The 23,224-nt window shown below is 36.3% G+C and overlaps 2 protein-coding genes across 2 annotated transcripts; one reads left to right on the forward strand and one right to left on the reverse strand.

The window, feature by feature from the left end:
* Positions 1-9,452: 9,452 nt before the first annotated feature.
* Positions 9,453-13,498, reverse strand: LOC128551520 (macrophage-expressed gene 1 protein-like). Its single transcript, XM_053532411.1, has 4 exons — positions 12,904-13,498; positions 12,006-12,203; positions 11,627-11,826; positions 9,453-11,023 (listed from the first exon to the last, which is right to left on the reverse strand). The coding sequence occupies exons 1-4, from the start codon at positions 13,495-13,497 to the stop codon at positions 9,673-9,675; spliced, it is 2,343 nt and encodes a 780-aa protein (XP_053388386.1). The 5' UTR covers position 13,498; the 3' UTR covers positions 9,453-9,672.
* A 4,080-nt stretch (positions 13,499-17,578) lies between these two features.
* Positions 17,579-22,927, forward strand: LOC128551519 (macrophage-expressed gene 1 protein-like). Its single transcript, XM_053532410.1, has 4 exons — positions 17,579-18,130; positions 20,374-20,571; positions 20,801-21,000; positions 21,244-22,927. Exons 1-4 carry the CDS (start codon positions 17,663-17,665, stop codon positions 22,595-22,597), a joined length of 2,220 nt encoding a protein of 739 aa, XP_053388385.1. The 5' UTR covers positions 17,579-17,662; the 3' UTR covers positions 22,598-22,927.
* The last annotated feature ends 297 nt before the right edge of the window (positions 22,928-23,224 follow it).

Consider the following 23,224-nt stretch of genomic DNA (forward strand, 5'->3'; position numbering starts at 1 on the left):
TATCTTGTTGTTTTATACTGAACCTTTTGTTTTCTGTCAGCCTGTCGTGTTGTCTATATCGCTTCACCAAGGAACACAATGTACACATGTCGGTCAAAAATCGCGATGCATTTTAGGCCAGTGTCGCACATTTTGACTTCTACTGACATTGTCACATTAATTTCTTTCAAGTTTGCAGCACAGTCATGATTTATGACGGCTAAATATCTAACCTACTTTTAAAGACCCATCACGACCTAGTGACCTACCTTTTTCTCCCACAAGAACTTCATGAAAATCATTCTAATAATACAGCTATATTACATGATGACAAGCGGATAATTTAGGCCCTCCCTGAATTAATATGTTTTCACAACTTCATCTACAAGCTTATTCAGTCAATCTCTTTTCGGTATAGGTTTAAAAACATTGATAAATAATTATCTTGCCATGTAGAAACAAAGATTGATCTAAACTTAGTTTAAAATATCAAATACTGTTCTTAATGCTACATTCATCCAAAACAATGTTTAGACATTAACACATTGTCTTGGCCTTAAATATCTCACAGCAAATTTGTTAGTAGATACTTGTATCTCTAACTTTTTCATGCAAATCATGTATAATTACCATCATGGAAACACAAAAGAATACTGTTATTTCGTGGTGCCTCTTTAAAAGTAGATAGTGCCATACCGGAAACTTGGATTCGCACCTTCCAACAGGCGGCTATAGACAATTTTGAACCCCATGATTAGTCATTAGTAAACTTTATTATAGGGAAAAATCCTGTTACCCAGGTCAAATAACCAGAAACGGGCATTATAATTGATTAACTGATTCATGCAATCGAGTAATCGTTATTGTGTTCAGGTATATAATAAACAACTCGTGAAACGGCAATGACGTTCCTTACGCGGTTAGTAGCACCCCTAAACCTATATTGGCATTCTGGCTACGTCTGCTTGCAATATAGGGTTAGTCGTGCTACTAACTAACCTTTCAACCTTGCCATTGTCGTTTAATAAGTGTTCATTATTATTCTGGATCATTTATTAAGTATTATTTTGACCTTTTATACACTGGCAACGCTTATGTACTCCTGTTTTTGGAGACAATCGACTCGTTAAAAGACAATATAATAGTAGGCTAAGAAGTTCCTGATTTCATCTCAACAGTACTAGTCAGCCGTGATAGCAAAACAAACCCTAACAAGAAATATCTTTAAAAATGATGGTCGGCGAATTGTAATAAGGAAAGAAGTTTATGAATTTTTCATCTAACATTCATCTTTCATCTAACATTTTTCAAATTGCAAAACTAAACACCGCACTTTAACAATTTAAATGGTTCTCTTTTAATTTTTCGCAAAGGCTTCGTAGGTTGCAATTTTGTTTCGTTTATCCTTAGACGAATAATTACAGCAGTAGTTTGATGAAGATTCATGAAGCGGTTCATGGAGCAGAGGTCATTAAACGTGTTTATATTTTTAGCTAAATTGGTCCCTATCCCCATTTGTAACAAAATAGCAGGAGACCTTACGATATTGTTACACATCGAGTTTGATAAAAATCCATAACATTTTAGTGGTTAATGCGAAGAAAGTCATATCTACTTTTAGCTATAGTGGTCCGTAATAGGGCCCAAGTTCCTATATAAATAAATTTGGAAGAGGACCTTATAATGATGCTCCAGACCAAGTATGACAAAGATCCACCAAGCTGTTCATGAGACGCTGTATAAAGGCATTTTTAGTTTTAGCTCTAGCAGCCCCTAAAAGGGGTCAAATGTCCCAGCTGTACAAAGTTGGCTGCAGGCCTAATAAAGATGCTACAAATCAAGTTTGATTAGAATACATGAGAAAAAATCAGTTAAAGGATTTTTTTATTTATTATTTTTATTTATTTCTAAAATAGGCCAACTGATCCCGCTTTAACAAATGCATATTCGCTATTCATGAATTTATGGACAATGACGTCACACCTATAAAAAAGTGAAGGTCAAGCAAAACATACAGTTGTAATTATTTCAATATTTCTGTTTCATAAGCAAAGTTTGACCGTAGTCATATCACATAGATAAACTGTATGCAGCGTACTAATGAGATTCAGTCATTATATGGCATATATATAAAATAATAAAACAGATTTCAATGAGTTCAATATTTGCGTACCATACTAAAGAAAAATATTCATATATAATAAATCAGTTAAATAATTTATAACAAATATATCAAAGCAAACAAGTACTCATTTTAATATGCAATCTGAATAAGTCACAAAAGCAAGAAACCTTTTCATATACAGACGACAATTGTAACAATGAAAATCTTTTAAAAAGCACTTCTCTACATAAAAGACTCTTATCACACCCTTATTCATGTGATACGCAGACCGTATTCAGCTCTTTCTTTAATTTGATATATGTTGGTATTTGAACAGGTTTTTATCATATTTATTAAACTTACTTATCATTTTGAGATATATCAATATTCTTGCTAAATATTCTGAGCCAAAGTTAGCTTTAAAACTGTGAACAGCGTCGTTTAGGATAAACGCTTTGTCTACATTTCACTCAGCGTAGCACAATCAACAGAGTGAAAGAAATTGACACTCTCGTCCAATCAGGCAGAGTGTTGCATAAATCTTCCATTTTGATAAATTATCTATAATGCGTTATCAAGTAGTTTGATTTGCCAACTAAAGTCACGTGGCATAGGTAACGAAAACGAATTTAGACGGCGTTCGCCGAAAAACTATTTTAGCTCATGTAGAGATCCTGGTTAGTTTTAAAGAACGTTTTAGGTGCGTCGTCCGTTTGTCCCTAGTTTTTAATAAACCAATAAGCTAAATTCAAAATAATTCAAGTTAAACATTTTTATCTTTGAATACCGAATAAAATGAACGTGCGCTGTTATTCATTTCTGTTCCAAACACTATCTTTGCATATCCAGTCACTATTCCATTTGGAGACACATGTGCTTTTACCTAAAAAAAACTGTACTTAACGCTTCCACCAAATTGTGGATTTCCCAGAAAAGTTGTTCAGAAGTATTACTATTTTTATATTTTGCTAGTTTTTTGTTGTTAAACTGTGGTAAAAATGTGATTAAATATTCAGGTTTCCACTATAAGGAAGTCAACCTCTTTTGAAAAAAAAAAAAACAAAAAAAAAAAAAACCCATCAGTTATTAGTCACAAATCTAATTGCAATTATGTAAAAGAAGTAGATCTTAACTTAAATCCAACGTACTATGAACAAAAGGGATGATTTACTTTCAACTTCTGATGAAATATTTCAAAGGTCATGTTTGAATTTTCAAAACTGATTAAACAGCCCTTGTCGAGCACTAGTATAAAAAAAGTCTGATATTCAAGGTAGCAGGCTGTCTGACCTTAAATATTTTAAGTAGCCATCAACAGATAGGTAAAGTCATTTTGACTATAATTGTTTGTCATCTACAGACCAGGCGAAGGTTCTTACTTTAACTAACGTATTTTTCTGTGTTTTGTTACTTTGTATTTCTTTGGAAGTTGGTGTTCTCTAAAGGTGACTAGTATGCGGACAGGCAAGTTTGAGACTATGTATGTACTTTCCCCATAGTAAAGTTTGCAACATTTTTGAACTAATTAAACTAAATCTCTACTACTAGTTTAGGGTTATGTTGTATTATGAAAGGGATAAATATCTATTTATACATTAATACAGTCAACACTTAAATGATTTTTATCATAATATTACTTTAAAGGAAAACATTCCTTTAGTTCACTAAAAGCTAACCTTATTAAAGTAACGCTCTGCAGGTATATAGTTCACCTCTAGACAAGGATTAAGCATCTAGTGTACATGTAGTCCAACTGACATTTGCGAATTAAGTCTACGTGGACTGTGGACACCTAAAACCATAGGTTTTTCAATGGGACCGTCTCAACATAATTTGATTATATTATCCCCGGTAGGAAAAAGAGTTTATAACGGCAATAGGGTTTGGGTCATTACTTCATCACTATGTGGTAGGTGATATAAATTCGGATGTGCCTGTTTTTTGCTATTGAAGTCTACACCAGGAAAAACAGCCTTCATTACTCTGATTTGAATTTTAACATAATTATGCCCCCTTTTTACTTAAATGTTTTTGTTAAATATTTTGATAATTTAAAAGTTAAATATCTCTGTTACTATTAAAGTTTTTTACTTGAAACTTAAATACTTTTTACTATCAAAGTCTACACGTGGAGAAACAATCCCCATTACCCTGGTTTGAATTTTGAGTTATGTCCCGCCGTATTAACTTGGATTTTTATTTTACTGGCAAAGCTCTAATTCAGAGTCAAGCACTGAGAAAAAGTCGAGCGCGCTGTCTTACGGAAAGCTCTTGTTCCGCGTTTCTGTCCATCAGAGAGATAAAGTTATGCTACACATCGCCAAAAATATTGAAGCGAGCCATGAGCTCTGCATGTCGTCATAATGTGGTGAACATTTGGGCAAAGTTTCTTTAAAATCCTTCAAGGAGTTCAAGAGTTACACATCGCACTCGAAACAAAGTTATATGACTTTCGACCCCTAAGTGTGATATTGACCTTGTAGCTAGCCATTCAAAACATGCGCTCTGCACGTCGTCTCGATGTGGTGGACATTTGTGCTACGTTTCTTTAAAATCCCTCAAATACATCAAGAGTTACAGAGCGGACACGAAACAAAGTCATATGACCTTGATACCTAAGAGTGACCTTGACCTTAAAGCGAGCCACCTGATACAGGCGCTCTGCACGTCGTCTTGATGTGGACAACATTTGTCAAGTTTGTTTAAAATCCTTTAAGGGGTTCACGAGTTACAGAGCGGAGTCGATACGATATTGCTAAAGGACAGACGGACACACAGACAGACGGCCAGATGAACACCTGCTGTATCCCAAAAGCCGTCCCCCGGGCGTATAATAACAACAAAAGAATGGAGACGCAAGCTATAACGTTTTCTACAGTTTTCACAATGCTTCACCTACTGACCTATATTTTGATCCCAGCTCAACCAGTTTAGAATTTTTCATGTCGGACGACGACGACGATGGAATACGGATACATTGTGATCAGACTAGCTCATCTTTTCAACTTTGACGCAGATGCGCAACTTCTAATATTAAAGAACATTTCAGGAAAGTGTTATGACGCTAGATCAAATATTTTTTTGCGATATGTATAACAAAACATTTCTCTGGTGAACAGACGGACGAAAAGACAAATCCAAATCTTATCCTGTTCGGTGACATAATACTCCAGACCTTACCATCATTATAGGAATCTTTTGCAACCAAACATAAATTAAAACAAGAGCCATGTCAGACATGGCTAATCCCCCCACCGGGCATATCATAATTGAAGGATGTGGTCCGCATCAGGGGTTTTAAGATGTGGAAGAAAGAATAAGTCAGTAGTGAGGTGGTTTACTGCTCAATTTTATTAATTTTCATGAAGAGTATAACTATGATGTTTTTCTATATGGCTACTGTAAAAAGAAGGAATGGAAAGCTAACAGGGAACAAGAGTGCCAGAATGTCACAATATATGCCCGTCAAAGCAAATTTCTTTACTCTAGCAGCTGTATTTGCAAATGGAATGTTAATTTTGTGGTTGTTTAGTAATCATTGTAAGTCTTTTGTTTTTTAAAGTCCACAAAAAAACTCCTTACTAGGTAGAGATACCTTATATATAATAAAATTAATAAAATACACCTAAAACTGGAGAGTAACATCTATGCTGTACCACAGAAAAGTGGTCTTGTTTTGTCCCTAGGGTCAATTATAAAAATGTTACAATATAAGTTATTTATAGTAACAACTAAGGGAAGTTAATCTTTAAAAAAAAAAAAAAAAAAAAAAAAAAAAAAAAAAAAAAAAAAAAAATTGCAAGTCCACACAAAAATCTTTATCAGGAAGAGACTGGTCAAAATACACCTCAAAATTGGATTTAGCATGTTTGTTGTACTACAGAAAAGTGGTCTCGATTTTTCCCTACGACTAGTAATGAAAAAGTTACAATAAAAGCTATCTAAAGTAACAACAAAGGGAAGTAATTCTAAAGAAGGGAACTGCGCATGACACTTCGTCTCATGATGGTGTATAATTGTGCCAAGTTACATCAAAATCCCTCCATGCATGAAGAAGAAATGCTTCGGACAAAGTCATTCTTGTATCTGACCTTTGGCCTCTAAGTGTGACCTTGACCTTAGGCCTAGTGACCTGGATCTTGCGCATGACACTCCGTCTCGTGGTGGTAAACATTTGTGCCAAGTTATATCAAAATCCCTCAATGCATGAAGAAGAAATGCTCCGGACAAGGTTTTTATTCTTGTATCCTTTGACCTCTAAGTGTGACCTTGACCTTAGACCTAGGGACCTAGTTCTTGCGTATGACACTCCGCATCGTGGTGGTAAACATTTGTGCCAAGATATATCAAAATCCCTCCATGCATGAAGAAGATATGCTCCGGACAAATTTCTTTAAGAAAATATGATAAAGGGGAATAACTCAAAAAATAGGCAAGGTAGAGTTATTGTTCTTGCACACTGCACTTCCTCCCAATGTGTTCTATCAGTGTATGAAGTTTGAAGAAAATCCCTCCAGTACTTTTGGAGTTATGCTCCGGACAAATTTTTTTAAGAAAATAAGATAAAGGGGAATAACTCAAAAAATAGGCAAGGTAGAGTTATTGTTCTTGCACACTGCACTTCCTCCCAATGTGTTCTATCAGTGTATGAAGTTTGAAGAAAATCCCTCAAGTACTTTTGGAGTTATGCTCCGGACAAATATCGTTGCGGACGCACGGACGGACGGACGGAAGCACGGACGGACGGAGAGCATTTCTAATATCCCCTTCACCTTTGGTGGGGGGATAAATAATCATGTTGAGACGGTCCCCTTGAAAAATCGATCTCACAGTCCACGTAGACTTAATCCGCAAATGTCTATTACAGCAGACGCGGACGGTCAGGGTAGGTAACTAGAGTCACGGATTGGTACTGATTTCTAATCATATTAGTTTATAGGGAAACAGTAAAATTTAATCTTTCTATGATAACAATATTAGAAATGAAGAGTTCCCCTATGACGAACATGTGAGTATTCGAAAGCTAGGCTATATTTAGTCCAACTCCTAACGTAATTATCACTGTCTGATATTACTGTGGCATGCAGGTAACTACAGTCGTGGATTTGGATGGGATACATGTTTCTTCAAAATCAGAGGTCAGCCTAACAATGTGTTCTCCACTGTAATGTGAAGTACTGGGCTTTACTAGATGTTGGAGGAAAAAGGATTTTTTATTAAAGTATCCGATCCACAGATAGGTAACATTTCGATGCCTGGTTACCCCATGTTTTTTAAGTATCATTTGAAAGAGGTGTGTCTGCTGAACAAGAATTGGTGAATAAGATGACCATAATAATATATGCATGAATCAGTACAGTCCTGTTTTTTGACTGCGAAATGATAAATCTTACACTGTAATAACTGGATTTCTGTTGAAGTATCCGATTTGAGACTAGAAAGTAAAAAATAAAAATTCTATAACATATTTTTTGTCATGTAATTTGTATTTTCTTTTTCAGTAGACAATACACTTTCAAATGATACCAAACTTATATGAGCTTACCAGGCATCAATACTTGATATATTTTAATAGCGCTGGTATATAAAACTTGCTTATTTGTGGATCGGATGCCTTAAAATACTTCATCTTTGTATAGATCTAATGCATTTATGACACTACAGTGTAACACGCGTGCTTTCCTTCACTACGACAAACATTCAACTTGTAACTTTTCTTAAGCAAATAGCATGAAGTGGAGAAAATGTATAATGCGGAAGAAAACTACTATGATATCACATGGATTTTGGGTTTTCCGTTTCATAAGTGGTTTAAAAAGGGGAAATACTTTTCTAAATTCCCCTTTCTTTTTATGTTGTAAATATACCATGAATGCGGAGCAAATTTATGTTATCTTGGTATGTCTGTATATTCGTTCTGCTTTTTGCGTGTAACTAAATTCGTCTTTACGTTTGCGTATATGAATAACGATTTTTCAGTCAAAATATTCTTCCGTGCCGTAGTCAGAGAAATCCCAAATTTAAATGCTTCTAAAGGAATGCAAATTAAAACAAGAGGACCATGATGGTCCTGAATCGCTCACCTGTCCCCACATGAACTGAGTATGACGTCGTTTTTTCTATTATTTGACATAGTGACCTAGTTTTTGAGCTCATGTGACCTAGTTCTGAACTTGACCTAGATGTCATCAAGATAAAAAATCTGACCAATTTTTATGAAGATCCATTGAAAAAAATGGCCTCTAGAGAGGTCAAAAGGTTTTACTATTATTTTACATAATGACCTAGTTTTTAATGACATGTGACCCAGTTTTGTACTTGACCTAGATATCATCAAGTTGAACATTCTCACCAATTTTCATGAAGATCTCGTGAAAAATATGGCCTCCAGAGAGGTCACAAGGTTTTTCTATTTTTAGATCTACTGACCTAGTTTTTGATCACACGTGACCCAGTTTCAAACTTGACCTAGATATCATCAAGATGAACATTCTCACCAACTTTCATGAAGATCCATTGAAAAATATGGCCTCTAGAGAGGTCAAAAGGTTTTTCAATGTTTAGACCTTGTGACCTAGTTTTTGACCGCAGTCGACCCGGTTTCAAACTTTACCTAGATATCATCAAGATGAACATTAAGACCAATTTTCTTACAGATCCAATGAAAAATATGGCCTCTAGAATGGTCACAAGGTTTTTCTATTATTTGACCTACTGACCTAGTTTTTGACCGCATATGACCCAGTTTCAAACTTGACCTAGATATTATCAAGATAAACACTGACCAATTTTCATGCAGATCCCATGAAAAATATGACCTCTAGAGAGGTCTCAAGGTTTTTCTATTATTTGACCTACTGACCTAGTTTTTGATCGCACGTGATCCAGTTTCGAACTTGACCTAGATATCATCAAGATAAACATTCTGACCAATTTTCATGCAGATCCCACGAAAAGTATGACCTCTAGAGAGGTCACAAGGATTTTCTATTATTTGACCTACTGACCTAGTTTTTGACCGTAATTGACCCAGTTTCGAACTTGACCTAGATATCTTCAAGGTAAACATTCTGACCAATTTTCTTGAAGATCCATTGAAAAGTATGGCCTCTAGAGAGGTCACAATGTTTTTCTATTTTTAGACATACTGACCTAGTTTTTGACCGCACGTAACCCAGTTTCGAACTTGATCTAGATATCATTAAGATGAACATTCTGATCAACTTTCATAAATATCCCTGAAAAATGTGACCTCTAGAGTGGTCACAAGCAAAAGTTTACGCACGCACGCACGCACGGACGCTGCGCGATCACAAAAGCTCACCTCGTCACTATGTGACAGGTGAGCTAAAAAAATCAACGATGACATCAAATCTAAACAAACTTGACTGAAACAATTACTAATACGTGGACACAACTAAAATTTCTTCAGAGTACTGCGTATTTCTTCATAGTTATAATGTTAAGACCGATCACAATAGTTTTCATAAAACAACAACTAGGTCATAGTGCAAACACTGTAGTAGAGAGAACTATGCAACTAAGGAATTTGTCTCAATTACTATTGCGGCAAACTGCCACGTTTAGAGCTAAGTACTAGAAACAACAACTGGTGTATCATCCATACGACTGTAATTTCTTGTACCTGTCAGTAAAATTCTCCCGTCCTCCGTTGATCTAGCCCACGGATCAACCTCTTTGTACGGTCTACTTTTGCGGCGCTTTATCGTAATTACGATGGTTGTGCCTATCAAAACGCAAACGAGGGTCGCGGAAACTGATATCGCTGCAATTCCACTACTTGAAAGCCTTCTTGTATCCGTTGTTTTCTCACTGCCTTTCAACCCTTCCATTGCTGGGGTCAGTTCTGTGTACTGACCGTCTAGTCCTTCTTCTGAGATTGCATTTAGCACAACTTCTTTCAGTCTTGCCATAAAATTTTGATCATCGCTGAATACACTGTCCTTGTCGTCTATCATTGTGTACTGGTCTCTAGGAGCTTTCATGAATGGAGGTCTCTGTACCTTTGGAAGACCTTGCTCTGACAGCGCTCCTGTCCTTACACAGTAGTTGATACTACAGCCAGCGTAAACAACAGCTAAGTGTTGGCTGTATCCTTTTGGACAGGTTTTAGGATATGATTCTACACCTTGTTCCATCATGAACTTTGTCAAGAAATCAACTCCACTGCTTTGAAGAGAATTCACCCTTTCCTTTAGTGACAATGGGTTGCCCGCGTTACAGGAGAAAAAACCTCCAAATGGTAGAGAGTATCTGTATCCTAGTTCATAATCGTTACTCACACAGACTGTCAGATCTCCGAGAACTTTAATAGGATAAAACTCTGGAGGACAGCTCTGGTGCTGTGTTAAAACGTTTACTACGGTGGATGTAAAAAGTCCTCCGAACAGGAAACCGCTGTTGATTGCAACTTGGCCGCTTGCTGCACACCAGTAAGCAGAAATGCTAGGTGTTGAACAACACGTGAAGAAAAACCAACACTTGTGGCACACCGGTGTGTTTTCCCGATGGAGAGGCACAGCCTCGTAACCAGATGGACAATTATAACTTCCTGTCAGGGGGTTCTTTTGAGTCTTGCCGCTACACAGATTTTTAGGGAAACTACTTGCTTCACACGTTTGATAAACACCGCCAAATGTAAAATTTGTCATTGGTGCATGGCACGAATCATCATTCATGTTTGCTTGAAAACTGAAATTTGGCGAATCGGGATTTGTACATCCGCGGTGAGAGTTATGTTCATAGTATATATGCACTGCCTCCTTAACGTAATCAATTACGTCAAAAGTTACGGACTGAGGGACATTAGGAAAATCTGAGTCACGTATGATGCTGTATAACGGTTCCCCGGATCTGTCTAATGCAACCATTTCATTTGCAATGAAGTCTGTCCAGTTGTTTGCTGTGAAGTCTTTAGGTCTGAAAATGCAGAACAAATGGAATACTTACAGAGAACTCAGAACTAACATTTACAGTTGAAACTTATACGCAAATAAAAAGAAGCATCGTTAGGGCAAGTCAATGTAATGCAAATTTGTTCAACCTATTCGTTACTGCAATTTGAGGCGTCAAACGTGTTCATTCTGAAATTTAATTTTTATGTTGTTTGCCTTCAAAAAATTTCGAATCTCTTTAAAGGCGTGCGCTAGAGTGTCTGTATATGAGATGGGCGAATTTTTTCCCAATAACAGAATTTCTTCAAACATTGGATACTGAAGGACAATCATCTAAGAAACAAAGTATGCAATAATTTATAGGTCACCAGTACTGAAAAAGAGTTATCTACCCTTGAAAACGGCATTTTCCCCAAATATTTTCCAGATACGAAAATAAAAGTTCATTTATCATCAAACAGACTGACTAGAGAGATACGGATTCAGAAACACTGAGAAGATGATTATACGGACCTAAGGATGATACCGGTTCAGAAAATGCCGAGTTTATTAAGATATAAGATGTTTTGTAAAACCTGTATTTTAAACGGAAAATATATAGGCAGGTAATAAATAATTTAAAAGATACCTAAATGCAGGACCACCAATCGTGATTACAGCTGATGATGTCCGTTCTTTTTTGTATTCATCAATCATTGTCTTTGTAGTAGTTTCAGAATATCCCGCACCGAAATCAAAAACACCAAAGAAACTTGCACTGGCAGAAGCCACTACCTTGTGCTTTTCTGAATCATATTTCCTCACATAATTTGCGGATACCTCATCTATCTGTTAAAAACGAACAAACATCAGTTCTGGTCATTGTTTTCCCAATTTGAAAAAGCTCGAATTAAAGTGAAAGTAGAAACAAAATGATAAGAAGTTTGGAAAGAAATAAATACAGAATGCATGTTTTGCTATTATACATCTATCTATTTTCTGGCGCACATATCTGCTATCTAACATACCTGAGCAAGAGCAGCTCCTACATCTATGCTCGTTATCACATGTGTTCCATAGTCTCGTACGAGAAGTTGACTCTCGTAGCGTGCGAGATCTGTACGGTTAAGAGTTACATAAGTAGCTAACTTTTGCAGACGTGATCGAAAAGCGTCATTTATAACGGCACTTGGTTCCATCATAGCTGTGTACAGAACATATCGAGCCTGAAGTAAATAAGTTGTAACGTACAGCTTCCAGTAGTCTGGCTACCAACTAGATAATCCTTTTTTTAATTTTTTTTAATCATTTCTCTTATATATTCTGAATCTGACCGATCTTTCTTGGCTTTTGTAGAAGAAAAGGGACATAATTATACAAAATTTGAACAGCCTAAGGAGTTATGTCCTGTGAACAAAACACGCAGTACAATATTCTGCGATTTTTGGTTTTGGCGTGTTGTCGCCTTTTTGCTTTGTCGCTCGCGTCAGGGTGAAAAGGCAAGATTTCTGGTTTTGGCGCGTTGTCGTTTTTTCGCTTTGGCTATACATGAATATGCCCGAAAATCTTCAAAAGTTCAAGAAGACGGTTTATTAATACAAGTGTAATTTTGCAAAATATACACATCAATAATAAATTATTGAATATAAATAGAAAATCATAGCATATAATCACTTTTTTTTTTTTGGATAGAAATGTATTTTCATAGCCTACAAATACAAATTATGGCATATCTGTAACAAATCATACAATATTGCAATACATCACATGCCATAGTATATGTTTATCTCCCTTTATCTTAATTGGATTATGGAATGAATCCTTACTAAGCATTTTATTTAAATCGGTGCACATATAACAAGAAGTACCGGTATGTTTTGGCATTATAACATAGTCAGAGATAAAATAATAAAGAATGGTACCTACCTGGACTCGGGTCGTCATCGACTTATCGTAGTATTGTCGTGATTTTACACTCTTATACTCACTGGAATACTTTCCGCTGATCGACACCGACGAAAAATGAAGGCCGCCGTGCGCATTCACCGATCTTGATAAAGTGCTGGTGTAGTTGTCCCAGTGTGTAATTAACTCCGCGTACGTCTCCACTTTACTACTTTTTATAGGGATGGTGTACACGTCGTCGGGGATGAGAAATTTACCATCGTCGGTAGTCCTGCATCGCGAGTAATTTAGTTCCATTATCATACCGGTGTCTTTATTTATCAAGTTATCCCATCCGCCGCCGGGAATGACTTCAAACCTAAATATCTTATTATTACCGACGAAACATTTCCGCGGGTCACCAACAGGATGTACTTCGTCAGTATCTAAAGAGGAAGCAGGATTTATCAGGAGCCAAAAGACACCGAGCAATGACAAATCAAACTCCATTTTGTACAGTATACAACGAAAATCAAAACTGATGTCCGCAGTCGTCCCTGTAGCAATGACACATTCGATTAGGATTATAGGGTTTGTAATTTTAAAGATAAGAAAAAAGTCACATGAGACTGACATATATTGTTTTCCGTTATTTTGCATTCCAGAATGCAGTTTAGTGTAATATGAGAAGCCGGGAAACAAAAGATAATAGTCATAGACTTCTTCGATTGGTCAACTCTACCTGTTTCAATCCAATGGATGGTTCGCTTTCAACCAGGCATTATATTTGTAATATAAGATCAAAAATAGCACAGTGGGTTTCTTAAATATAGAACACTGCGTCGTATTAAATAACTTCCTGTTAACAATCCGTTTTAGCTCACCTCAGCACAAAGTGCTCTGGGTGAGCTATTGTGATCGCCCGCCGTCCGTCATCCATCCGTCCACACTTTTCTTCAAACGACATCTCCTCTGAAACCGTGTGATGGAAGTTGATTTAATTTGACCTGGATGTTCCTTGGGTAGTCTTCTTCCAAAGTTAGGCGAACGGTTCCGCTTGGTTGCATAAAGGGGTCGCCAGAACTAAAATAGCAAAAACTTGAAACGACATCTCCTTCTAAACCGCCTGTCCGATTTTGAAAAAATAAATCCATATAAATGGTCCTTGTGTGACCTACAGGGGGCACGTTCACTTTTCTGTATATGTAATATATGTATATATATATATATAATTTAAAAATATTCTTGTGTGAAACTGCTGGTCCGATTTTAGAATAATTTCACACAAGTGGACCTTCTGTAACCCTCTACCAAGATTGTTTCGAAAAACATGACCGCCATTGGGGCGTGGTCACTTTTCCCTATTTGCAAATAGTCATCATTAGTAACTGCTGGTCCGATTTTAAGATAGGTTTACTCAAATGTGTCTTTGGTGACCCTTTACGAAGATTGTACACATTATGTCGATTCGTCAAAAAATATGACCGCCATTATATTGTCTCTTAGTATCCTAGGTCGTCATCCCCTACCCCCACCAACACGCACGCTCGCACTCATTACTCGCCCGAATTCATTTAGTAGAAACTTTTAGAAATATTCTTGTCAGTAAACTATGGCACTATTTCAAAATAATTCCACAGATGTTTTCCTTGCAAAGCCATCTTACAAAAGCGGTATAACTCAGGCGAGCGATCTAGGGCCTCCATGGCACTCTTGTGTACCGTTCGGCTGACTGTAATTAAGTGTTCGTTGACTTGTGTTTATCAAACTGAATATCAAACAGACGACATTAGCAACGTCTCGGAGAAGAGAAAAACAAATAAAAGGAAGGTTTTCGATATAAAGAAAGCAACTAGATCTACTTATTACTGTTTCCTGATACTTATTAAATATGTTTAGTTTTAAAATTAACAAAAGTATTTCTGTCTTCCTACCACTTAGCCTAAAAGGAACTTTGATATAATGAAACAATTGTTGATTCTTGAGGCATTGAATATGATGTGATATTCACCAGAAGAAGACAATATTGACCAAGGCGATGAAGTTATGCAATCTGCCAAATAGGTGGAGGAAATTTTGCCAACATTTGTGTAGAGGTAAAATTAATTAACAAACAGGTTACAAAAATTGTATTTTACATAAATATTTACTACATTTTCAAGCACCGGACTATAACAATTGCGTGACGTCACTATTTCCCGCCTATAGTCCACCCGCACATAAAAACCGCCTGCAAATGAAGTCCACCTTCAAATAAAGTTCACCTTCACATAAAGTCCACCTGCATATATAGTCCAACAGCACATAGAGATCACCTGCACCTATCATCCAGTAGCAAATAAAAACCACCTGCACATAAAGTCCACCTGCACATAGAGATCACCTGCACATATAATCCACCAGCAGATAAAGTCCACCTGCACATGGAGATCACCTGCACATATAATCCACCAGCAAATAAAGACCATCTGCACTTAAAGACCATCTGCACATAGATACCACCTGCACATAGAGATCACCTACACATATAATCCACCAGCAAGTAAAGACCCCCAGCAAATAAAGACCATCTGCACATAGAGTCCATCTGTACATATAATCCACCAGCAAATAAAGACCATCTGCACTTAAAGACCATCTGCACATAGATACCACCTGCACATAGAGATCACCTACACATATAATCCACCAGCAAATAAAGACCCCCAGCAAATAAAGACCATCTGCACATAGAGTCCACCTGTACATATAATCCACCAGCAAATAAAGACCACCTGCACTTAAAGACCATCTGCAAATAGATACCACCTGCACATAGAGATCACCTACACATATAATCCACCAGCAAATAAAGACCCCCAGCAAATAAAGACCATCTGCACATAGATACCACCTGCAAATAGAGATCGCCTACACATATAATCCGCCAGCAAATAAAGACCACCTGCACTTAAAGACCATCTGCACATAGATACCACCTGCACATAGAGATCACCTACACATATAATCCACCAGCAAATAAAGACCCCCAGCAAATAAAGACCATCTGCACATGGAGTCCACCTGTACATATAATCCACCAGCAAATAAAGTCCACCTGTACATAGAGATCACCTGCACATGTAATCCACTAGCATGTAAAGACCATCTGCACATAGATACCACCTGCACATATAATCCACCAGCAAATAAAGACCATCTGCACATAGATACCACCTGCACATAGAGATCATCACACATATAATCCACAAGCAAATAAGGACCACCTGCACTTAAAGACCATCTGCAAATAGATACCACCTGCAAATAGAGATCGCCTACACATATAATCCACAAGCAAATAAGGACCACCTGCACTTAAAGACCATCTGCACATAGATACCACCTGCAAATAGAGATCGCCTACACATATAATCCGCCAGCAAATAAAGACCACCTGCAAATAGAGATCGCCTACACATATAATCCACCAGCAAATAAAGACCACCTGCAAATAGAGATCGCCTACACATATAATCCACCAGCAAATAAGGACCACCTGCACTTAATGTTTCCTTCTGTTAATGTGGATCAATAATAATAATAACAACAACAATAATAATAATATCATTATTATTATTATTATTTTTATAAATAAATATAACAAAAGATATAGTAATAATTGATAACAAAACTCGGATATAGTGAAAACTCAATGAGTTCTTTGTGTTGACAAACAATATCTTACAATATTACGATTATAATGTAAAAGATCATACCGATGAAAGTGATCCTTCCATTATATTTATAAAAAAACTGACAAACTGAATGAGAAAATGCTTTTCTCATATACATGCGATCGCCATTTTGGAATATAATATTACTGGATACAAGCAAATTATTGTGTTCTATCTATACTGAATTTTCCATTTCAATAATAAGTTGCTCAAAGTGTACTTTTTCCATGCTTTGATTTATAACTTTATAACACTTAAATGCACATTCAGTTTTCAATCTTTAAAACAAATGTTATTTACAATATATTGAACAAGCATTTAAACAAAAAGTTTAGATGAGTGAATGTTACATTTTTTTCTAAAATATCAAATTTGAATTTGTGTACATCTCCAGACAGAATTTGAAAAAAAGAAAAAACTTGCTTTTTTCCCTTAAAACATAATGAACTTTGTAACATATTCCTAAATAAGTTTCTTATTATTCTATTATTATGTTTGATCAACAAATATTTTCCTTTTCATAAAAACGCCAAAAATAATCTATAAAGTTATCACATAATTATTAAATAAAATACTCTGTTTCCCCTTCTCACTAATTGATACCCTTGTAGGGTAGACTGACTTTCCAATAAACAATGACCCTTATTTATTGGAACCATACTGTGATAGTCATTAGCCCCTTACTGTGCTAATGTAGACAGAAATCCCTTGCCCCACTACCAAGATCTAGGCCTATAAGAACTTATTTTGCAAACCCTGGAAACCCTTTAAATAACATAGGACTTTAATTGATTTTGTTACATCGTTGGAAGGTTATCTTAACATATATTTTCATAACAACATGCGCAAAATTGTAATAAACTTTCCATCATGTATTAAACGCGTTCAACGCTAATGCTGCATTCTAATCCATTATTCAGTTAATTTTACATCTAGGCCTTCTAAGTATTATATCTAATCTACAGACACTTTTGAAGTATAAGATATAAGTTTTAGACTTTATCCATGTTGATACCAATTACCAACCGTAAGATAACTCAGTGTTGCTAACAAGTTTGCAGTTTAGTTTAAACTTCATCAAAAGCATGAAATCTGCTTTCGTTTTGTTGTGTTTGGCATGTTTGCCTTTGGTAATATTAGGTGCCATAAATGACTTCGTTTATCCAGTCGGTGACCCTAGGCGATGTTTTGAGGGCATGAATAGCCAAATTGTAAGGTTTGAGGTTATTCCCGGCGGTGGATGGGACAATTTGAGAAACAAAGAACTGGGTATGGTGATGGGCCTTAACTACTCTAGGTGCAAAACAACCGAAGACGGAAGATTTCTTATTCCGGATGGTACACGAACAGTTCCACAGAAAAACAGCAAAATTGATTCGTACGCAGAGTTGATTGAGCACTGGGATGATTTCACTAGTACTCTGTCAAGGACAATAAATGTGGGAGCTGGTGGGGCATATGATGGTGTAGCAATCAGCGGGAAATTTTCTGACGAATATGAAGAAGTAAAGAGTAAACAATATAATGATAAGACTGCCACCACTCGTTTACAGGTATGTATATTGATATTTCTTCGTGTTCTAAAACGTCTTAAGTCACGCTATTGAAAAAGTTACCGAAATTGTGTCCGTGAATGTTTTCACTGCGTTGGGTTGTGCCGTTGGGTTGAAGTCACAATTTTGATGGGTATTTTCTTCTGTTAGATGTTAGCGGATGAACTCTGGTACTTCTTCTGACATTATTGCAGAAATTTGCTTGAACAAAAAAGAACCAACTACTTTACAAATTGTGACTTCCTCATATGGGCGAGTTGTAAAATTTGTACGACAATGAGAACGACGAAGTACACGGAAAATATATTTCTGGTGAAATATGCCTTCTTGCTTTAGATATAAAATAACAACAAAAACTGTTGACATGCGAATTATTCAAAATGACGTCACTGCTTCAAATTAGCGTATTCTTAGACAATGGGCAAATATCTTGAAAATAAGTGTATATACATGTAGTTTCATTAAAAGCCCTGTATCACATATTATCTCTGACCATATAGTTTCAATCATAGTTTCAATTATTTTCCAGGAGGATAATTTGCAGATTTTCCATTTTTAAAACCCTTTTACAGAAAAGTAGACATTTTTCCTGCAAGGACTCTGTCAGTTTTGGGTTTAACACCGTTTCAGTCTTTACTGCAATGAGGCTTCATGAGATTAAATAAATACACAGTAGATTAAAATTGCTATAGTAACATGTTTTGGAGAGACATGTGCAAGGATACCGAACCTGATTACCGTATACCCACTTCTAGATGGATTTATAACTGCAGGATGGGGGCGTTTCTGAATGGTTGACACAACCGATTTGGAAACTAATACATAGAATTTGTTTGTCATATGATAATTAGTTCAGTGGGTGTCCTTTCAAATGTTTGATAAAGTAAAGTATCATATGATAATTAGTGCAGTGGGTGTCCTTTCAAATGTTTGATAAAGTAAAGTGTCTGAATAATCATATTCACGGAACTTTATCTTTAACTCAAAACTTGGTTCAATGGGTGTCCTTTCAAATGAAGTAAAGTGACTGAATAATCATGTTGATAGAACTTTATCTTTAAGGAGTAATGACACTCAAAACTGACACCACTTTAAATTGATCAAAGTCAAAGTGGATAACTTTGATTATGAACTTTGCACATACTAGTACACCTACAAATTGATCTTAATTTGCAAACAACACCTTGTTCAAATAAATTAAATGAAGCCAGAAATGAGTACTCGATGCTTCATGGAGCAAAACCTAGATTTAATATGTTGAAAAAGTAAAGTACTTAATACAACAGTTTATTCACACTGTGTTTAATAAATAACAATAATTAAATGACGTTTGAGGGTGTTCATGTGTAATCTCTATTATCAAATAATAGAAGGCTCAAAGAATCACCGAACAAAGCCAGAGCAGACGAACTCCCTTTTGAATGTATTGATGTGCTGTTCAAGCAGGCATTCAAAGCAATACCAACAATTACAAATCTAAAATCTGTCAGATAAAAATTCAAATAAGAAGTATAATAAAATTTAAAAGAATATCCTTTTGGAAGCACAGAACACAATTAAGGAAAATGATAGATTGAGTCTTGTTATAAGAAGTAGTAAATAACCCGCATGTAACTAAGCTCAAATGGAATTCTACCAAACATACACATTTAATGAGCTGTATGATCAGAAAATACCTAAAATAAACAACAAGAGACCAAGTACGAGAACGGCCGCAACATGATACTTTAACACTGCTGTTGTTAGGTAAATAAAATCTCTAAAAAGAGTCTTTAGAAGCATAGAACGCTACATTAGAGGTAAAGTAATGTGCAACACCACCCTCAAGTTACTAGCATAACACCAAAGAAACTGACAATTTATGGTAGAAGCCATAAAATGCAAATCCCTCTACTAGTTTGCAAAGTTTGTAAAAAAAGGGTTGTAACAGACCTTGAAAAGCAGTCAGTGTATGCAATCACTAATACTGTCTAAGAGGATGTACCTTAGTGTGGTAATTTTGTATTTCATTTAATGAATGGTTATTAATCCTTATCATGCTGGACGACACGATTGAAGCTTTTGCTACCAGTGTAGATCATGATCAGCCTGCATATTCGGGCAACCGATCTGATCATGATCTTCACTGTTTGCCATTCAGTCATGCAGTCTCTTTTTGGTAAGCACCCCTTTTAACAGTTAATGGTACATTCCAAATTGAAAAGTTAGCAGGGTAAGGGCTAATAAGATATGATATATTCCAGGTGCGATATGTTCAATATACAGTTAATATGGAGCCAGACACGCCATTAAATGAAGCATTTAAAGCACGTCTTCGCAAGATAGCAGCACATTTAACTCTAAACCGCACAGACATGGCTCGTTTTGAGAGTCAACTACTTGTTCGAGACTTTGGAACGCACGTGACTACAAGTTTAGACGTGGGGGCTGCTCTAGTTCAGGTGACATGTTCTAGTTCTGTTTTTAATATAATTAAACGGTGACATGTTCTAGTTCTGTTTTTAATATGATTAAACATGAAGAATGTAATATGTATCCTTGTATCTCTGTTCAACTTTTTGCATGATTGCATTCCATAGCCATTTGTTTTATTCATGAATTGTAGCAAAACGTTGATAAGAGTTTGTTTCTTTTTATATAAAAGTCGACTGTGTTGATTATTTTTCACAGACAGATGAACTATCAGCTGACTATGTAAAAGACCACGAACAGACCAAGCAAACCATTCTGGCTGCAGCAAGTGCTAACTTCTTTGGAATAGTCAATTTCGATGTAGGATATTCTCAAACATCACAGCAAAGCGATACGACCGCGTATGCACAAAGCCGAACAAGTTCAAAAGTTATGGCGTTTGGTGGACCAATCTTCAGGTTCATTATATTTTGATACTCCATTTGAGCTTGCAATCATCAACTTTTCATTCCATGAAATTCATCTCTTCTGTAGAATGAATTTGAAACTTTTATAATAAATTTTATATGTATTTCCGCCACGAACCATGCAGGCCAAGTTTTACAGGTCTTCATTTTAAAAAAGCTAGTTGAGAATTCTATCCCGTCGATTTTTTAATATGGTATAAGAAACTCATCAGTATATTCTTTCTTGTTTTGCAGGCCAATGAATTTTACAGCGAATAACTGGACTGACGCTATTCAAACCGACTTAGTTGCACTGGACAGATCTGGAGATCCAATATATTATGTCATCAATGACAGAAGTCTCCCAAACGTTCATCAATCCGTAATTCAAGATGTATACGACCTAGTCCAGGATGCGGTGAACTTATACTATGAACACAATATTCGTCGTGGCTGCACTAACCCAGAGTCACCAAATTTCAGTTTTCCTGCAAACTACGACGATGGAACGTGTATGCCTCCAATGACAAATTTTTCTTTCGGCGGTGTTTACCAAGAATGTTCAGGAAACGGATCTGACCTTTGTAAAGGTATGGCACAAAACAATCCCAAAACCGGTTCTGCGAGTTGCCCAAATGGATACAAGTCAATGCTCTTAAATCACGGCCTGTTGCAGCAATCAAAATCGAACAAAGAATGCCATACATGCTGGCTGTTTTTCCAATGTTGCCATTGGGTAACAGATAGTGCGACAGCAGAATATTCCGCGTACTGGTGTGCTGCCACTGGAAAAGAGCCACCAGATAGTGGATACCTCTTCGGCGGTCTATACACATCCAATATGGTCAACAGTTACACAAAGAGTAGAAGTTGTCCCAAAAATTATTACCCGCTCCAAATATTGTCAGAACTGACTGTATGTGTAAGCGATGACTATGAACAAGGTTATGAGTACTCACTGGCATTTGCCGGTTTCTTCACTTGCCGAAGAGGAAACCCGTTAGCACAACTTGAAAATGATAACAGCACCGGAAAGACAAGTCAGTTAGCATCATATATGACAAATGCGGGAGTGTATCCTCATGCTTGTCCGAAAGGCTACAGTCAACATTTGGCTACGGTTGACAATCAATGCAATATCAACTACTGTATTAAAACGGGTAATTTGTCCGAGAAAAGTCTTCCAAAAGTACTGCGACCACCGTTTATGAAAGCGCCTAGAGACGGGTACATGGATGTTCTTGACACCGCTTTCGTTGTCAATAGTGACGGAGATCTCTGGACTATCAAAGAAAGGGCAAAAAAAGATGTACCTATGTTTCTGGAGCAGCTTGGATTGAGCAACTACATAACAACACAAAGCCCTACGCAGTCATTTAGCGAAGAGGAGCATGGCCATTATACGAGTCCAAGAAAATTATCTAGCAGATGGATTGCCTTTATATCCGTTTCAGCAACCCTTCTTTGTATTTTGGTGGGATCAGGAATCATTGTAACCATGAGACGTAGACGGAATCGAAATTCGGATTTAAACGATCATCAATACATGATTAAACATACTTACGGAAAAATGGGTGATACACCAAAAACAATACATACACAGCCTTAAAGTAGAAACAAAAATTGACTTGACGTTCCTTATTTCTTTAGGTATTTTCTGATAATTTTCTTGCAAATTAAATCGTGTGTAATTTCAGTAATACGTATGAAGAAAACAATAATTACTTCTCCGTTTTAGGAACAATAAAGAGGTTCTATTTTACAAAATATGTTTCATGCTGTAGCTCGTCCTAGTTTGCTCCTTGTGTACATTGCTTGTATGGAAAATAAATTGAAGGAACATACAACTTTGTTTGCAGTTCAATTCCAATTCCTCGACCTATTGTTTTGTTTGTTTGTCATAATATCAAATATAGTCTGATTAAACGCTGTAAATATGCATGCCTTAAAAGTTCATTTCAATCAAACCTAACCATGACGGAATTCTATTACGCATAGGTAAAAGGTTTAGTTTCTAAAATATGTTTTTAATTACTTAAAGGGCAGTTACTACCTCTGAAGATCATCAGACCAAAAAAAATGGAGTTAAGTAAAAAATACACCCTGCAAAATCTGGCGGGTACAGTTGATAGAAATGAGCATTATTATTCCTTAGCTAGAAAGAATGTCAGTGGTGATTGCTTAACATATATTTAGGAAATAAATCTGCTTTTAATCTTCGCAACGTTTTCAAAAA

This window comes from Mercenaria mercenaria, unplaced genomic scaffold, assembly GCF_021730395.1.
Source record: "Mercenaria mercenaria strain notata unplaced genomic scaffold, MADL_Memer_1 contig_1204, whole genome shotgun sequence".
In the NCBI taxonomy this organism is placed as follows: domain Eukaryota; kingdom Metazoa; phylum Mollusca; class Bivalvia; order Venerida; family Veneridae; genus Mercenaria; species Mercenaria mercenaria.